Below are 20,172 nucleotides of genomic sequence, written 5' to 3'. Positions count from 1 at the left end.
TTTATGTAACTAGTAATTCCTTTGTGATAAAATATATCTACTGCGCAAATTAAACGTGAATCCTTTCCTATTAAGAATTTCTTCAGCCGTAAGGTTCAACTTATTGCGAATGATAATAGCTAATATTAGCAAAACAAATCTGATTAATGGTGTGTTTGGTACGAAAGAGAATATTTTTTGAAAAATATATTTTAATTTTTTCATACTTTATTGGCTTAAATATTTTGAAAAATATTTTTCTCATGAACTTATTTTTCTCCAATTGCATGATCATGTTTTCCCTGTCAGAAGAAAAAAAAAATTCAAATTTCTTTTTCAACATTTTCCGCCATATTTGCCATCCTCACCAATCCCCACCCACCTTATCCATCCCACCCCCAAACTACCTCACCCCAACCCCTACTTTCCTTTCATGTTATAAATAGAGTACTTTTTTTTATTTCAACAAAATGAGTATATTCTTTTCATAATGTAGAAAAAAAATATTTTCTTTTATTTCAACAAAACGAGTATTTTTTTCATGATGTAGAAAAAATATTTTCTTTCAACAAAATGAGTACTTTCTATTCATGATTTAGAAAAGTATTTTCTTCCATTTTAAAAAAACGAGTACGTTATTTTCATGATTTAGAAAAAATATTTTCTTTCATTTCAACAAACTAAGTATTTTATTTTTCTAACGTAGAAAAATATTTTCTTTCATTTTAACAAAACGAGTACTCCCTCTGTTTCAATTTAGATGAGATAATTGACACGCCGCGGAGTTTAAGAAAAAAAAGATTTTTGAAACTTGTGGTCTTAAAAACTTAAGGGGTAAAAGTTTTGTGGGGTCATGACATTTTTGTGATTATAAAATCTTCTCATTACGGGTAAAATGGATAAAATGATGAGTTTAAAGTTGAATTATTTCCAAATTTAGAAATGCGTCATTTATTTTGGAACAAACTAAAAAGGAAAGTACCTCATCTAGTTTGAAACAGGGAGTACTTTTTTCGTGATGTAGATAAGGTATTTTTTTCATTTCAACAAACTAAGTATTTTCTTTTCTTAATGTAGAAAAAATATTTTCTGTTATTTTAACAAAACGAGTACTTTTTTTTATGATGTAGAAAATATATTTTCTTTCATTTCAACAAATTAAGTATTTTCAAAATATTTTCTTTCATTTTAACAAAACGAGTATTTATTTTCATGATGTACAAAAATTATTTTCTTTCATTCAACAAAATGAGTAATTTCTTTTCATGTTGTTGAAAAGATACTTTTTTTTTTCAACAAAAAAAAGGTATTTTCTTGTTAGTTATCGAACTCAACGTTGTTCTTACGTAAAAAACTAAAGTAGCACATTAGTTCCTTTAATTGGGGTTTGTGTGAATTTTGAAACGAATAATTAATTTTTTGAATAAAAATAGATGTTTTTGGAGAAGGTGTGTTGAGGGGAGTAGCATAAAAAAATATTTTTTAAAAATATTTTATACTCTCTAACCAAACACTAGAAAATATTTAGCGGAAAAAGTTTTTCGCTCGCCAACCAAACAAGGAAAAATAAGTGAGAAAATTACTCAGTTTGCATGAAAAATATTTTGCTTCATACCAAACACACCCTAAGTAAAAAATATTTTCTTTAACTTGATGTTTACGTGACTTGCATTTTGAATAGCTTTTTTATGGCAAGCGCTATCCTAATCTAGCTAGGGTTATATCGCTACATCTTTATGGCCAGCCCACATTACCTTCCACTTACTGGTTACTATTAGTAGTAAGGGAAAAAATCTTTACTAAACTTAAAAAACAGAATAGATAAGCTTTTCCACCCAACAAAGTAATCACATGAGTTAAAATATAAGTGAGAGGACTTAGCGCTTAATCATAATTAAGTAATAAATGTCTATATACAATACATATGATGTATTTATTTATTTGGTATAAGTATAGAATTCACATAAGTTTTGGGTATATTTATTTGATTCATTATCTGGTTCATCTCTATTTTTTTTAATAATTATTTCAACTTTTAACTTTATATTACTTGTTTCAACTAACACTCGACAATATCATTTATTTCAAGTACTCAAAATTTCATTAAAACAATTTCTAATTTGGTGATATTATTATTATTAATCTTTAGTACTACATATTATTGCTGGGAAATATTTTTTTCACTCACTAATTAAATAGCAAAAAATATTTTCTAGAAAAATACTTTATATGAAAAATATTTTTCAGCTAAAAATATAATTTTCATCGTATCAAACCCACCCTTAAATTCTGAACATGACTTTTCCTATGGGAATGGGGAAGTAGTGTTTAGTGTTAATAGCAAACTCGCATATGGAACAGCCGCCCCATGTTATTGATTGTGAGAGGTGGTGACTCATTTAGTTCGGTCATCAATAAATAAACATTGACCTAAGCAGCATTATATATATTGGGGACAACCAAAAAAAGTTTTCCTTTAGATAAGACATAAAGTTCCACAAGGAACATTAGTGAATCTTTCAAGAAAATCTTATAATACAAACATTTTTGTATTGTTTGAATTCACTTATCAGGATTTCTTTTTATAACATTTTTTTCTTTACCGTCTTTCGTACACTAGTGTACTCTACCCTCCTCCAATCTCACTCATGGGACTATATTGAGTTTGTTGTTGTACTTATCATGATATAGCATCAAACTTTGAAATTAGAAGAGAAGATAACCTTTCGATTTAGGGAAAATGATATTGTATAGTCGCTTTTAAAATAATAGTGGAAAAATGTATATAATCTTTTTGCATATATATGCATTTTTGTATATTATATATAAAAATATATAAATTTCATACACTTTTATGACTACCAAATATAAATAGTTTTTGCCGCAGATTAAAAGAAATTTTTGCTAATCGATTTAGGTAGTAATGTTCTTTAATCACTTGGAATTACCTTTTACATGTTACTTTAAATAAAAGGCACTTAGTAAAATTAGTTGGATTTGTACATTAAGAAAGAGTGAAAGATGATGACTTCCCTAAATTATTTACCTACAAAACCACTTTCTCATACTGGTAGAAAGAATGGCCTCGAAGCACATTTCATGGTAGGAAGTGTTTTATTGTTCAATATAAAAAATTTCTACGCAAATTCAAATTTAATTAGACTCAAAACTAATACCGAATATAAAATAGAAAAAACAAAAGAAAAGAGAGTGGCCTAAATGAAAAATATAGTATATAACAAGAAAAAAGAGAGAAACTCAAAAGCGTAAAAACCACTTGGAAAAAGTTACTGGAATATATTTTTGGAAGTCAATGTCAATTCTTTCTATCGTGTAACTCTAAGAAGATATAACAATAATAACCTAGTAAAATTCTACTAATAGAGTTTGGGAGAGGATAACTTTGTAACTAGAACAAGATACTTTAAAGAGATTGGCAAGTTGTTCTAGTGCAAAGACTTTTCAAAACTATTCTCTTTAATTTTCTAGTCAATGTCCCCCCTAAAGTTGGCTTCCGTAAGACCCTACCACTAAAATATCTCCATGTTCAAGATTTTTCTTCAACCAATTATTTCCTCTCCTGCACTATTTTTTTTCACTTGTTTTTATGTGGCATTACTTTTTATTAGAATTTTAAAGAAAGAATTGCACTATATTTTAATATTTAAAAAATAATTTAATTTTAAATTTTTTATTTTATTATTAAAGACATGCTTTCATAACCACATAAATTCCATAATATGCTTACAATCAAAAGTTTCAAAAATTTATCTTTCTTTCTTAAATTCCGTCAAAAGTTAAACATTGTTACATAAATTAGAAATAATTTTCTTGGGTGGTGCAGGCTGCCCTTGAATCAATAAAATGACATGAATGGTGAAATAATCAACTTAAAACTTATTTGAAATTGAGCCATAGCTATTATTATTATTAGATGTTTAAACAAAATCTTAAAGAAAAAGCTACATATCAAATAGTACTATAAGAATATTCTGTTAGCTGCCACTAGCAGAGGGAGAAGAAGAGGAGGCCCCCTGTGGAATTCTTTTATGACTAATTAAAAATCAAAGATTAGATTCATTAGAACTTAGTTCTTCACCTTAATTCATTAACTTTCAGCTTTCTGATACTACTATTGAGCCCTGATTGCGCAAAAATTATTGAATATATTATTTGCTAAAACAAGAACTTGTAAAATATTCTTATGTATGATAGATCATAAAATATTTTGACCCATTCAAATCAAGTTGCACAACATTAATATTGTATTAATCTATCCCAAGATTCCTAGGACACTTATTATTTAATGTGCTTTTAGTATTTTATACCCGTACAACTTGTTGCATATGTTTCAAAAGCTGAAAATAATTGCAAACGATTTCCACTTAACACTAAACCAAGTGGAGTATCTATTAATGCAATTTCAAAGATTTGATTAAAATAATTAACGTTTGAAATAATTTTAGATAAGAGGGAAACTCGCAGTCGCTACACTTGTGCGCACTGGGTAAACCCCCTGTGTAATAGCATGCAAACCACACATGAGAGGTAAACCGCACTAGGCAAGTCATGTGCGACAGGCTCAACCCAGAAGGCATTGAGGGGGATTCGATCCCACATTATCCGTATGGGTGACCGCCCTCCAAACCAACTGGGCAACCCCGAAGGGTTTACCTCAATTTGGTCTCTTTAACACAAGCTTGTGTCAATAGAGATTTTTTTTTTGTTTTCTATTTTGTGTTTGATATTCGTTTTTGGCATAATTAATATAGATTTTGTTGGACTTTTTCTAAAGGGTGTGAATAGGAAATGGAAGAGGCACTTTTTGGATTGCACATCTTCATCTCACATTTTCATTGTCTATAAATTTATAGGCTTGGCCTCATTTTTACATACAGAAAAATCTGAAAACCTCTCCTCTTCTCTACCTTGGTGCACTATTTTTTTCAAAACAAACATATCGGTGTCAAGTGTGATTTGCTAGAGTTCGCTGATGTTCTGTAATTTCGATTGCCAGTATTACAGAATAGTTTTTCCGTTCTATCCTAGGAAGAAGTAATCCATAACCTTGGACAACAGTGAGGAGATTAAACTTCTTAAAGACATACAAGCAACTTGTGGGCTCGAAAATTAGTTTATGTTTTTCTTTATTGAACTACCATTACTTTACTTCTCTGATTGCCTGGTTTCGAATACATATTACTAACAGATTTGCATAGTAAAATCTTACTTTGGAGATAGAGCGTTCCTCATCAACGACAATTCCATTTTCAAAGCTCGAATACGAGTCTCGGGTTAAGAATGGATGGTTCCAACCACAACCTTTAGTAGTCAATGTAAAGAGAACTAGAATACCTTATTTCTCTCAAATATGATCAATAGGAGTTCTGATTTAGTCCTCCCTATGTTTTTTCTATATTGCTCTATGTTTTATACTAAATTTTGTCAACATGAGGTTGTTTTATTTTTAAAAGAATGGGGGGGGGGGGGACTCTAAATTTAGACTATAAATTTTAAGTATGGCCAATTTTTATTTTATTTATGTTTCTGAAATTTAAGATAATACCACTAACATTTCTGTTCTAGGTACAAGCATTTACAAAATTGGTGATCAAGAAAAACCATAGAAGTTGGTTGTCTTCAGTTTCTCTATCTTAATTTAAAGTTCTATAAATAAAAAAAAATTAAAAAGGAAAGAAATTAGGTTTGATTTTAAGTTGTTTAGGGGAAAGATAAAGGAAAAATTCCTCGTCTACTAATCCAAGTGACTTCAGGTACGAATTTAAGAATTAGAGTTAGCGAGTTACACAATTTATAAATGTGCTATTTTGTTTTACACATATATAGTCTGAGCTAGATGTACTGACTTCTTTCAAATCCGTTACGTGATCTGGTAGACATTTGGACATAAAAATTCTCATTTTTAAAAAAAAGTAATATTTGAAATTAAGTTGAAAAATAGTATTTTGACATGCATTTCACTTGAAAAAAATAGTAATTTTGTGAAGATTTTTTGAAATTTTTGAAAAAGTGATAAAAACCACTTTTTGGTTTTTGAAAATCTAATTCTCGAATTGTTTTCAAAAAATTTACAAAATTTTATTGACAAACATATTTTCTGAGAAAAAGTTTTTTTTTTATTTATGGATAAACGGTCCCTAGTCTAGATCCACAATTGATCAAATTTCTTCCTCTGCCTGCTCAATATTGATTTCTTTTTCAAATACAATATCTAACCTGATGCCTTATGCCTTGTGGGACAAAGCAAATACCAGAAATCACACTTATCCTTTCTACATGTAATAGCAATACATTGAGGGGTGGTTTGGTAAGAGATATTAGAAAAAATAATGCAAGTGTTAGTTCTATGCATTATTAATATTTTGTTTGGTACATTTTTTCAATATGTGTATAACTAATACTTTATACATCATACTAGGTATTATCCTATGTATAAGTAATGCATAAAAAATCATGACATTAGTAATACCAAGGCTACTAATGCATGCATTAGGTTGGTTAAAGATAAAATTATCCTTAAAGCCCCTTAAAGCTCGAGAATATGGAAGACATTTTTGTAAACAACTATTTTTCTTAAAAATTATGCAATGTACTATAATTTTAATACACCACACCAAATAATAGATAAGAAATAATATCTACATAACTAATGCTTGTATTACTAACCCATGCATTACTAATCCATACATTACTAGTACACCTTATTGCGCACTACTCTTATACACCCTACCAAACGACCCATGATTGTATAGTCCATTTTGGAGTTATAGACGTTTTTCTTTTCCATTTCGAGATATAGACAATAGTACTTTACTAAAATATCCAAATGTATACAGTTAGAACCGATTGAGTCAGTCGTACGGACTGATCGAGACGACAATACTTCGATCGAAAGGTATTTACGTAAGGTTAGGTCGAGGTCCGAAGAAAGGGGCTTCAGGATTCGAGCTCCAAGTCCGATCAATGATCAGTTTGGTATCATTATCGGGCCCATAACCAAATTGAACCACGCGGCAAAAGGTTGTCGGAGATGCATAGACCGACCAACACCCACCCCGAATATCAAGACTCCGAGTCAGGATCGAGCTCGAGTTAAGGCCAATGGCTCGACCCAATATCGAGTTCGAGTCAGTATCGAAGCTCACAGACAAGGCCGTTACAGCCGCACTAAGGGAGAGAATCCTGGTGGGAAGTAGGGAAAAGACAATACATCATGGGCTCTCCACTACGTATTTTTTATTGTTGTATATAAAGTAGGATCCCTCTACTATAAAGGGGATGATGGATTGTAAGCAGGTGAGGATTGGAACAAAAAAAAAATTCTTGTATTGAAAGATATCCCCTTGTGTTTATTTTTCTTTATCTTATTCGTTCTTCTTCTCACTATTCTCATTCTCATAATCAAGAATATACGTATTTCTATTTCTCTATACAATTTGTATCAAATTATATCACATATCCTTAGAACCATACATAAATTTAATTCTATCCAATTTTTCGAGTAAACACCAAACAAGAGGAACCATGGAGTTGGGGAAATTAGGCGAGAGTTAGGACCAAACATAGTAAATGGCTAAATGCTAAACAATATTTAGAGTTGTAATTGGATGCGTTTGATTTCTTTACACCTTTAACCAAGAATTGAGATCTAAAACTGATTTTGTTTTTGACAGGGAGCTCTTCCCGTTTTAATGACAAGCGTAATTTTTATAGCTGATGTATATGTCTGAAATCGTATAAATAATAAATGAATTAATAAATATAAAGCAAGATCTACGCCCTCACATCATTGAAGAGAGTGGGTGTTACGCGGGTGCGAGTTCGATTTAATCAGGGGTGCTAAAGTGGATATCGAACATAGTAGAAAACTAAACAACAAACTTTTTAGAAGAAAATCATGCTAATAAGGGGCAGCCAGTGCATGAAATATCCTGCATTTATGCTGGGTCCGCGGAAGTGCTGCATCTCAAAGGAGTGTGATATAATTAGTCTACTCTGATGCAAACATCAGTGACTGATTCTATCGATCGAACCCATAATCTATAGGTCATACGAAAATATCTTTATCATTGCTCCAAAACTCCCCTTCAGAAAAAATCATACCATTAGTTGCCGTATTTACCAGACTACTTTGTTATAATTGTGACTCTATAATTTTTTTGTGGTTTTTTTCTCCTGTTGGGGTGGGGGAGGGCGAGTTGGGGAGAGAAGATCTAATGTGGGGAAACTTTTGAACCTGTTTAATTCACAGCCATTTTCTTTATTTATGGATTCATAATTTAAACGTTGTAGATTCTATAATATATATTTAAATTTATTTATATTTTTTTTAGCACATATATAAGATTCGACCTTAAAACACTATATTATATCGAACTCGCAAACTGACAAACCTATTGTTGGATCCCCTATTGATTTTTCGATAATGTGTTGCAATGTTTGGGGGCATGAATTTATGGCACAAGATCTCAAAAGCATGGTCGAAGAATACTTGAGCTACCATAGCCCCATCAGTTTTGTTTCTATATGGATAGCCAATATTGTGTCTCACAAAGGGCAATGACTACAATCTTCCAAATACTTTAATTGTCAAATGAGTCCAAGAGCTTACTTGAAACTTATTCAAGTTTTGTCTTTGTTTGAAGGTAGTAAACACACTAGTATGTGGTAAACAAAAATAATAAGAATATCCAATTCCAATAGGAACTCATTGAATTCTTTATTTAATTTGAGACTAAACTCTCCATGGGATTCAAACTTTGTTTTCTAATGGGTCTCCCCATATTTAGCACACTTTCGGTCAGTGTATATAAGTTAAACTCCTATTAAAATAACAACAACTTAGCTCCCGTTTGAACATATATTGTTTCAAAAAAAAAATTAAAAATATTGTTTGTTCATGAAATTTGATCGGTTTTTGAAAATAAATAAATAAAAATTCAAGTTTCCAAAAATTAGTTTGTGTCAGTTTTTGGATGAAATTTTTTCTTGCACTCACAAAACTTCAACTTTTTTTCTAAATAAAACTCATGTCCAAACACAATTTCAACTTTCAAAAGTTATTTTTTAATAATTTTTTTTTTCAAATTTCAACCAAATATATGTTCCAACGTTAGCTTGTAAATTGGATATATGTATAAAGATATTTTAATTTGCTGAACTGAATCAGTTCGATTTGTGGGAATGCCTTAATTTTCAAAGCAATCAATAAGGTGAATCAGAACAAATGACCTAGATCTTAAGACTGCTGAGATGTGACACAAGATTCACTAAATTTTGAAAGTATTGGAATATTAGATAAGGCTAAAGGACAGCAAAAAGTAGGATTGGGACAGAAAGCAATGCAACTTGAGTAATCTCATTCAGTGATCAAGACGGGGTTAACATTTAAAATTTATGAATTCTAAATTTATCATCGAACCAATAACTTATTTTAGTTACTGGGTTCGTAATTCAATATTTATATATATTTATGAATTTTTTAATATAAAATATATAATTTAAACAAAAATTACTGAATTTGTTCGAACTTGTAGTTAATGCTCTCCCTCCAACCCTGCTCCAGTACACTTCATGATTGCAGATAAGATTAAAACAGATTGGTTATACAGATTAACAATATACATTTTTTTACAGAATTAGGCAAGGTAAATTAACTATTTTAACATATTGCGTATTATCTATTAAAGGTAATCAATGTTTTAAATGAATAGAATTAACCACAATTACCTTTTAAATGATATGATAGTGCATGTATACATTTATACTGTCAGCACATAACATCAAAACGCGAAAAGATCGTATGATCACCAGAATACAAGTGCAACACGGAAACAGAAATGAATATTTGCTCCTATTCTTCTAAACCATATTACCATTAGCGAAGTAAATAATTCTAAAAGAATTAACCTAAATAACCTTCCACCAATCACTTAAATTAAAAAATAACCGACGGATGTATAATATATGTATAATTCATGTATAATATATGTATAATTAATTTATAATCTATGTATACTAGCTAAAAAAAGTAGACAGTAAATCCGACCGACTATATATATAAAGCCAATATTATATATATCCTGAATTTGAAGTCTTGACTCCTGAACACTTTATGGATCACATCGATATATCAATCTTAATCAGACTGTCAAGAAATCAACTAGGCTATGCTGCTGAAAGATAAATTCTCGGGGCAAAAAAATCAGCAAATAACTTTTGGTGGTGCTGAAAATATAACTTGGGGTCTTGTTGAGCCAACAAATTGCCCACCTGGAAGGGCTATTTCTTTTGTATTCCTTGCAAAAACGAGTAGAAGTCGTACTTTATACTTTATTCCAAGTGTGTAAAAAATATTCACTTAGTCAGGTCCCCTAAAAAGAATATTCATGTGATTTTATTTAATAAGCATTCATTAATAACTTTCAGTAAATGTTAAGTGAAATAACGAATTTCATGTACTCACCGATATTTTCTAAATGAAATTCACCTTCAAACATAACTCAACTCCCAAATATTATTTATCAACTTTTAACATCAATTAATTTTTTTTTTCAACTTCAATTGGAAGGATAAGTTTGGGAGAGCTACCATGACTATTGGGCTAACGTATGGTAAGATCGAAATAATTGGCCTTTTTGATAGAACTTCTGCGAGCAAATTGGATTGGCGCCTTATTTGGTCACCCCTATTTAACATATACCTACATTTTATTTTTATTTTTCTTCTTCTTCTTCTTTGGATGATAGTGATTTTAAATAGTGTTTTTGACCATATTTTAAGGTAGTTTATGATATTTTACGGTGATGAGCTATTGTGGCGCTTGATGTTTTACTACTGCTTAGGGTTTCTTCTCCTTCTTTTTCTTAATTACAAAATGGGTTCGTTAGATTTATTTTTGTTTTGACAAATTGATGATTGAGGTCTGTTCTTGATGATATTGGGAGGTTATATTTCAAATTTAAGCTCATTTGGAGTAGATTTAGGTATTAAATCGTATATTGAATTGTTAAAATTCGAAAAACAAAATTATGTTTCGGGGCAATTTGCATTTCGAGCCTATTTGGCCTTAAGTGCATGAAACGTTGGTTGTACTTCATACCTTTTGGCCTTAAGTGCATCTGAAGTGTAATTTTTCACTTCAGACTTATTGGTCTAAAGTGTAGGAAAATGTATGTTGCACTTCACACCTTTTGGCCTTAAGTGCATCTGCATTGCAATTTTTCACTTCAGACTTATTGACCTTAAATACATGAAACTATTGGTTACACTTCAGACTAAGGGTGGCAAGTGGGCCGGTCCCGGGCCTAAACGGGCTAAGTGGGCCGGTCCAAACGGTCACGGTCCCGGACCGGTCCCAAATTAAACGGGCTCAGACTAAATGGCCTTTTTGTAGGGATCGGCCCGGGACCGTTTGGTCCCGGGCTAAACGGTCCCGGCCCGCGGGCTAAAAGTGGGCCAAACGGATTATTTAAAAAAAAAAAAATTAAATAGATATTAGAGACAAAAGGATATTTAAAAAAATATCTAAAGTAATGCTTTGTAAATTTTATTATAGAATTGTAACCTAAATTTTATTTAATATATATACTATACTATACGTACATCTTATATAGCTTATATACTATAAACTTAATATATATAGCTTATATATTATACATTTAGTATATTTAATATATATATACACTATACTATATATACATCTTATATCGAATATAACTTATATATATATATACTCTTTAGTAGTAACATGAAAGGACCAAAGTATGGTACTTCTTAGCTGGTATAAATATGGAATGATAGAAGATCAAGTTTTAGCTCAACTCAGATTACAGTTTCAACTAAAACTGAGTTGAGCTAAAACTTGTTCTTCTATCATTCCATATTTATAATAGCTAAAAAGTACCATACTTTGGTCATTTCATGTTACTACTAAGAAGTATATATATACTAAGTGTATAGTATATATAAGATGTATATAGTATATTATATATATATATTATACACTTAGTAACAATAAAGTAAGCAATAGTAGCAATTATAGAAGGAAATTAGAGAGAGATTGTGACAGATTGATGATTTTGTAAGATAAGAATGAAAGAATGAGGGGGTATTTATAGTTGAAAATAGGAAAAAAATATAATTATAAAAAGTTTGGGGTTAAAACAAAGTTGGGAGGGTTAAACGACTATTTTTGACAGCCCAATGGCTATTTTTGATAGCCCAATGGCTATATATATATATTTTATTTTATTTTTTTAATTTTAAAAATATAGCCGTTGGGACCGTTTGGCCCGCTAAGGGAGCGGTCCAGTCCCGAGCTGGTCTCGATCCCTGGCGGGCTAAATAGTCCTGGGCCTAGCGAGCCCAAATCATAGGACCGGCCCACGAGACCGGCCCACGAGACCGGCCCATACCCACTGAAACCGGGCCAAACGGTCCTGGCCCACTAAAACATTTTGCCCCGCGGTCCCAGGCCGGTCTCGGGCCTGGACCGGCCCACTTGCCACCCTTACTTCAGACCTATTTGGCCTTAAGTGTATCTAAAGTTTAATTTTTCACTCAGACTTATTGGCCTTAAGTGTAGGAAACGTTTGTTACACTTTACACCTTTTGCCCTTAAGTGCATCTAAAGTGCAATTTTGCAATTCAGACTTATTGGCCTTAAGTGCATGAAACCATTGGTTGCACTTCAGACCTATTTTGCCTTAAGTGCATCTGAAGTCCAATTTTTTCACTTTAGACTAATATTTTAACTTCATACTCGATAAGTCTGAAATTGATCGTAAAGTGGGTAGGCTTGCAAATTTCTTTGCAAAGTGGGTATAAGTTCAATTGTGACCCCGAAACCGGGTATAGATGCAAAATCCCCGCCCAAATGAGCAAGTTGGACTTCAAAACATATAAATGAGTATTATCATTTTTAGCTCGCGCCAGAAATTATTTACATCTTGTCAAAAAAGTGTATAAAATTTGTATATTTTTTGTATATAACATACAGAATGTATATATATACAAAAAATATATAAATTTTATATATAGTTTCGGCTATTATTTTTACAGCGGCTATACAATGTCATTTTTCCGTTTATAAAAGAGAAAATGACATGCTATAACAACCTATGAAGACAATTGGTATAAAAAAGCCCTACTTTTAGATATTGGCACCCTATAGCCCAACATTATGGGTTTTTTTTATATTTAATTGGTATTTTATAGCCAAAATTATTTTTATGCAAAATCAAAAGAAACGTACAACCTGTGTGTGATATACACTGATGTACACGATATACAACGTGATAGACACATGTCGTAGTTGGATTTTTAGGTCTGATTTTTTACCTGAAACCAATCTAAATCACTTCTAATCTTACTCAAATTTTGTATATAGCCTCTTCTAGGTGTTTTAAACCAATTTTTATAACGTACACTCATTCAATCCAAAAACAAAAGAGAGAGAGAGAGAGAGAGAGAGAGAGAGAGAGAGAGAGAGAAGAAAAGTAAAGTTGAACTCTATTTTTTCCTATTTTTTCTCTTAGTTTTTGCTTCTGATTTTCTTTGATGTGAGATCAATCTTATTTTTTCATCCCACTACTTCTTTTTGCATAATTTACAATAATTTTTACTAAACCATGAGAGAGAAAGAGGAGAGATAGCAGAAGAGATAGAAGGAGAGAAAGAGGGAGGGAAAAGAAAAGATATGTGGGTTATAGAGAAAAGGGGAGAAGGGAGTTATTTTTTTAATTTGGCTATATAATGCCAAAGTGTTTGGGCTTCTACTGCCAAACTAAATTTAAGACCAAAAAATGCCAATTATACTAAGAAGAATTAACCCAAATAGCTGTCCACCCTATCACTTAAACTAAAAATAGTCGGTGAATGTATAATATATACATAATTTATGTATTATATGTGTACAATTGTGTATAATCAATGTATAATCTATATATATAGTTAGAAAAATAAACAATTAATATGGCTGACTATTTGTGTAAAGATCCCTTATACTAATGCATTGTTATACGGTGTCAATATGGGATCTTTACACAAATAGCCGGTCAAATTAATTGTTTATTTTTTTAAGTCAGTATACAGATTATACAATGATTATACATATCTTATGCATGAATTATATATAAATTATACATTCGTAGGCTATTTTAAGTTTGAGCACTTGGGTAGGCGGCTATTTAAGTTAATTCTTCTCAAACGTAAAGGAGCATAAACAAATTTTCTCTAAAACAAATTTTAGACTTGGTTGAAAATTAAATTAGTTCTTCAAAAAACTAAAGAAAATGTTTTCAGTGAATTTGTGAACTCGTATTATTTTGGAAATTTTACCTCCTATAGCAAAGGTATACACCCTATTTATTATAAATCAAAATTATTTTAAAATATTATTTTCTATAGATACCTCTTATATTTTATAGAAAAATAGGTATTTATGGTATATACTACCATTGAGGCATGAAATACGCTATTTATGTTTTTCCTCTCTCTTTCTTTTAATTAACACATGATTCTCTCTTAGAATTTTTCTTCTTTCTCTGTCACGACCTGAAATTCCCACTGTCGAGACCGCGATGGCGCCTAACATTCCACTTGCTAGGCAAGCCGACATTAGAGAATTATTAAGCCAATCCTTATTCAATTTAGTATATAAAAGCAAATAAGCTAAAATGGAATACAACGAGTGTTGAATAATATAAAAAAAACTTCATTAATTACTACCACCCGGATCTGGAGTCACAACTCACGAGCTACTATGATTTACTACAAACAGAGTCTGAATAGGAAAAATACAATGTTTTGAAGTAAGGAAACAATAAATAATAAAACTAGGAAGAGACTCGAAGGTCTGCGGACGCTAGCAGATCTACCTTGAGTCTCCTAATAGCAAATCCAAGCTGCTAAGACTCACGATCAGCTAGGACCGGTACCAAAATCTGCACAAGAAGTGTAGATTGTAGTATCAGTACAACCGATCCCATGTACTGGTAAGTTTTGAGCTTAACCTCGACGAAGTAGTGACGAGGCTATGACAAGACACTCACATAATAAACCTATGCAGATAACAGTATATCTATATATATACAAGAAAACAACAATAACAGTTAAATATGTACTATTGGGAGGGGAAATATGCTGAGGGAAATCCGAGATAGAGAACTGCAACAGAATGGTAACTTGAACAGTCAATGTACTATGAATCAACAAGAACCAATAAACACAGTAAAGGAAAAATGCACGGCATCACCCTTCGTGCTTTTACTCTCAACCTCACCATAAAATCAATGGAAATAACACGACATCACCCTTAGTGCCTTAACTCTCATAACATGACACAACATCACCCTTCGTGCATTAATACTCACAATATGTCATAACATCACCCTTCGTGCATTAACACTCACAATATGGCACGACATCACCCTTCGTGCATTAAAAATATGGCACGATATCACCCTTCGTGCATTAACACTCTCCTTTACCATAATGCAATGAACAAATAATAACAGTGAGATAGAATAACAAGTACAAGCCTTACTTCAACATTTGGTTCCACAATATCAACCTCAACTTCGGAATCAATACTCAATTATCACCAAAAGGTCCATAAACATGATAAGAATGATCAATTTAACAATACTAGTCTAAACATGGATAACATTCTCACGACCCAAACTGATGGGCTACGATGGGCACCCGGTATCTTACTCAACCTAGTACCAATATGACGCATCTTTTTGTATCATACTATCATAGATAACTGAGCCGGAGAGGCTGCCATGAGATAAGTAGAATACAACGTGAAATACCAACTTATACATATGACGTACTGGCCTATAAGGCCATACCAGTATCCGTATACATGACATATGTCTAAAAGCCTCTAAGAGTACATAAATATCATAAAGGTCGGGACAGAGCCCCGCCATACCAAACAATACACGTCTAAATCATACTGACCAAACAAGCAACTTCGGATCAAATGGAGCGCACCAACACCTTCCGCTGAGCTGAAAGCCTATTTGGAGGACTCTCGACCTGTCTATCGGGACCTGCGGGCATGAAACGCAGCGTCCCCAGGAAAAAGAGACGTCAGTACAAATAAAGTACCGAGTATTTAAGGCATGGCAGTAGTATATAAAAGACATGAAAGAAACATGGAGTAAAGAACTCAACCTGAAATATTGCATAGCTCTATGAATCATGAAAATTTATAATGTCATGCATGTGAGTATAAATTCCATACCATGCATAGGTATATGCGTACATAACATCATCAAGCCTCTAAGGGCATCCCATCATATCATCTCAGCCACTGTGGGCAAAATCATCAACATATACCAGCTGATTAAGTGGTGGTGCGTATATAACACCATAACCTCTTCCCATATCCCATATACATATAATATACGTGTATATAACGCCTTCTGGTCATGGGTAAATGTACATTTATAAATACATGAAATGCATAAGAAATACGTTTATAAGATTTCTCGAATATCATAAAATCAATATGCCTTTCGGACAAACTTTATCAAATACGTATTTTTCTGAGACCCATAAACAGAGGATATAATAATAATTCACATGGAGAATCAAGAATATAGACATCCCTAGTATTTCTATGAATAGATTCATTTATGAAAGTTGTGTATTTGCTCGTTTCGTTTGTATCGTACGGATCATGCCAAAAGGAAATGAGGGATAGCCTTAACATACATTAACTCCATTGAGTCCTTAATACCTTCCAAGAAATTCTTCAAACAACTCAACTCAATCTACCATATCGTAAGGAGATTTAAAATCAGTGTTGAGTAAAGGCTAAGTCTGTAACTTAAACTAGTAGCTCGTTTACGTAAATTTTGGCAGCATCTCCGCTGTAACTAGGCCCTCCTCCAATACCATATACCAAAAACAACAAGAACACAACAATAACAATATGTAAGCATAATTTTCCAACCTTATCTCCATCACAATATACCACAAAACAGCCCACACACCCTAATCACTTCATACATAAAAAAACAACCAAAGTAGTGTCAAACAACTTAAAAAAATATAACGACGAACGACCAGCCCACCATTACGTTATTATGTGGTGTTTATATACACAATTTGTCCTCTAAAACTCCATTAAACAGTAGAAAAATATACAGCCCAAAGGCAACATGAAACAACCCACAAAACAGTCCACTACAAGTTAATTAACTCGAACTCACGGCTTCCGATCACCGTCCCGTGAGTTCTAACTATTAGGAAATGAATTTATCAACATTCCTTGATATTTAAACACCTAAATACAGAAAGTACACGTTTTCTTAACTATGAAGTACCTTTCAAAACTCAAACTACAAAGAAAAAGAGAGGTGATATAGTGATACTTACGTCGTAGGGATCGTTTTAACGTTATCGCTTCTTGATTTCGTGCCCAGGATGATAACCATGTTTGAAGCTCTTGCAGAGAGCTTAAGAGTAAGGTTAGGGGTCTTATTTGGTTGAGTGTTCTAGAAAATTGAACAAAGAAACGAGATGAGGATATAAATATCCATTTTGTTTGAAAAGTCAAAAGGTGCTACTTGGCACCCTAGCATTGGTCCTTCTTCTAACGCTAATAACTTTTTATTCGGGTGTCGTATGAAAAAACGGTTAAGTGAGTTGGAAACTACATTCCGAGACCTTCAATGTGATATATAATATGTCCCAAAAGGACCTCATATAGCACACGAAATATATTTCTCAAAAGCCTTGTTACAGGGCAAATTCTTAGTCGGTGTTTCCGCAACTTTAATCCGATTTTTTTCAAACTTCATATTTTCTATCTAAACATCATATATAGACATATTATGACTTTAAAATTATTTAAATCATGATTAACAAATCTCATATTTATTATGTCACCTTGGGACGCATAGGGGGTACGTACCTAAAGAAATTTTGGCAGAGTCCCCTCTGTAACGGTACTACTACCAACTTGTCACATAGCAAACCCAACAATACAAAGCCACACAGGGCCACAATCATAAATAACACCAATGGACTCACACTACCAATAACATTAACTAACATAAGAATCAAGTACCATATACGTACCTAAAGGTTGTGATGTCTCAGTCTGATCCTTCTCCAGAAGTGAAAACAAGTGAGGATACCTAGTCTTCATTTATTCTTCAGCTTCCCAAATCATCTCCTCCACATTATAGTTAATCCAAAGTACTTTAATCGAAGCTACATCCTTAGTTCTTAATCTCCAAACTTGTCTATCTAGTATAGCAATGAGAGATTCCTCATATGATAGATGCTCTGTAACCTGAACATCGTCAATTGGAATGACTTTAGAGGGATCTGCAATACACCTACGGAGCATAGACATATGAATACTGGATGTACAGACTCCAATTTGGAAGTCAAGTCTAACTCATATGCTACTTGGCCTACTCTACGTATAATCTTATAAGGTCCAATGTACCAAGGGCTAAGCTTTCCTTTCTTATAGAATCTCATAACGCCTTTCATCGGTGATACCTTTAGGAATACCCAATCATCTACCTGAAACTCCAAGTCTCATCGTCGATTATCTGCATAGGACCTCTGACAACTCTGTGCTGCTAATAGCCTTTCCCTTATAAGCTTAATCTTCTCAACTGCCTGTTGTACCAACTCTGGTCCTACTAACTTAGTTTCCCCAATCTCGAACCATCCTATAGGTGACCTACACTCCTGTCTATAAAGAGATTCGTATGGAGCCATCTGAATGTTGGAATGATAACTATTATTATATGCAAAATCAATAAGTGGAAGATGATCATCCCAGCTACCCCTGAAGTCCATCACACAAGCCTGTAACATATCCTCCAGTGTGAATAGTACGTTCAACCTGACCGTCTGTCTGGGGATGACATGTTGTACTAAAACTTATCTGAGTCCCCAATCCTTTTTGGAACGACTTCCAGAAATTAACTGTAAACTGAGAACCTCTATCTGAGATAATAGATATAGGGACACCATGAAGTCATACTATCTCCCTAATGTAAAGCCTTGCATAATCCTCTACTGAGTAAGTAGTCCTGACAGACAGAAAATGGGCTTGCTTTTGTAAGTCTATCGACAATCCCATATAGCATCGAACTTACGTTGGGTACGAGGTAAGCCTATGATGAAATCCATATTAATCACTTCCCATTTCCAAGTCGGAATCTCTATAGCCTATAATAATCCATTGGGTTTCTGATGCTCAATCTTAACCTGTTGACAATTTGGGCACTGAGCAACAAACTCTGCTATATCCTTCTTCATTTCGTCCCACCAGTATATTCCCTAATATCATGATACATCGTCGTCGCTCCTGGATAAATAGAATAACGAGAATAGTGAGCTTCTCCCATAACCTGTTGGCGCAACCCTGCCGCATTAGAACACATAATCGACCTCAATATCTGAGGACTCCATCTCCTATAATTTCAAATGGTGTATTCTCCTTTTGAGGGGATGTATCTCTATAATAAGCTAGCACAAGATCCGCATACTGGCGTTCCTCTACTTCAGTTACTAAAGAGGATGTTGCCGTGTCCTGAATTGTAACTCCGGTATCACCCGAGTCTAGTAATCGAACTGCAAGACTAGCTAGCTGATGAATCTCATGGGCTATCCCACACTTCTCTGGTTGTAAATATGACAGGCTACCCATAGATCTACGGCTGAGGGCGTTGACTACTACATTTGTCTTCCCCGGATGGTATAAAATATCAATGCCATAGTCTTTCCGTAGCTCTAACCATCTCCTTTGGCGTAAATTCAATTCCTTTTGATTGAAGATATATTTAAGGCTCTTATGATCCATATAGATATCAACATGAATGCCATACAAATAGTGCGTCCACATCTTTAGTGCATGAATCACCGTTAACTCTAAATCGTGGGTCGAATAATTCTTCCTGTGCTTTCTTAGTTGTCTTTAAACATAAGCGATTACTTTTCATGGTCGTTCTGCCACTTGTTGCATGAATACATATCTTATCTCATTGCCCACAATTACTGGAATTTTCTGTAACTCATATGATCTCAAATATCATCTTTTGATTATTTTTTTCTGCTCATTATGCACGATAGGTTCCACTTTATTATGAAGTGCATACAACATTGTCGTGAGACTGTTGTTACAAGACC

The 20,172-nt window shown here is 32.9% G+C and overlaps 2 protein-coding genes across 2 annotated transcripts; both read right to left on the bottom strand.

Annotated features, from left to right (window-relative positions):
- Nucleotides 1-18,570: 18,570 nt before the first annotated feature.
- On the bottom strand, nt 18,571-19,302 carry LOC138893608 (uncharacterized). The gene is made up of 2 exons (XM_070178252.1): nt 19,252-19,302; nt 18,571-18,846 (listed from the first exon to the last, which is right to left on the bottom strand). The coding sequence occupies exons 1-2, from the start codon at nt 19,300-19,302 to the stop codon at nt 18,571-18,573; spliced, it is 327 nt and encodes a 108-aa protein (XP_070034353.1).
- A 133-nt stretch (nt 19,303-19,435) lies between these two features.
- On the bottom strand, nt 19,436-19,846 carry LOC138893607 (uncharacterized). Its single transcript, XM_070178251.1, has one exon. It carries the CDS (start codon nt 19,844-19,846, stop codon nt 19,436-19,438), a length of 411 nt encoding a protein of 136 aa, XP_070034352.1.
- Nucleotides 19,847-20,172: the final 326 nt, after the last annotated feature.

This window comes from Nicotiana tomentosiformis, chromosome 6 (genome assembly GCF_000390325.3).
Source record: "Nicotiana tomentosiformis chromosome 6, ASM39032v3, whole genome shotgun sequence".
Classification (NCBI taxonomy): domain Eukaryota; kingdom Viridiplantae; phylum Streptophyta; class Magnoliopsida; order Solanales; family Solanaceae; genus Nicotiana; species Nicotiana tomentosiformis.
The sequence above is the reverse complement of the archived record's forward strand: the minus strand, read 5'-3'. Positions and strand labels throughout refer to the sequence as shown.

Excerpts from the sequence above, each read along its gene's own strand:
- LOC138893607 (XM_070178251.1), bottom strand. The coding sequence starts at position 19,846 with ATGGATCATAAGAGCCTTAAATATATCTTCAATCAAAAGGAATTGAAT.
- LOC138893608 (XM_070178252.1), bottom strand. The coding sequence starts at position 19,302 with ATGAAGAAGGATATAGCAGAGTTTGTTGCTCAGTGCCCAAATTGTCAA. Across the intron at positions 18,847-19,251 it reads AGTGCCCAAATTGTCAACAG|GCTTGTGTGATGGACTTCAG; the intron begins GTTAAGATTGAG and ends GATATGTTACAG.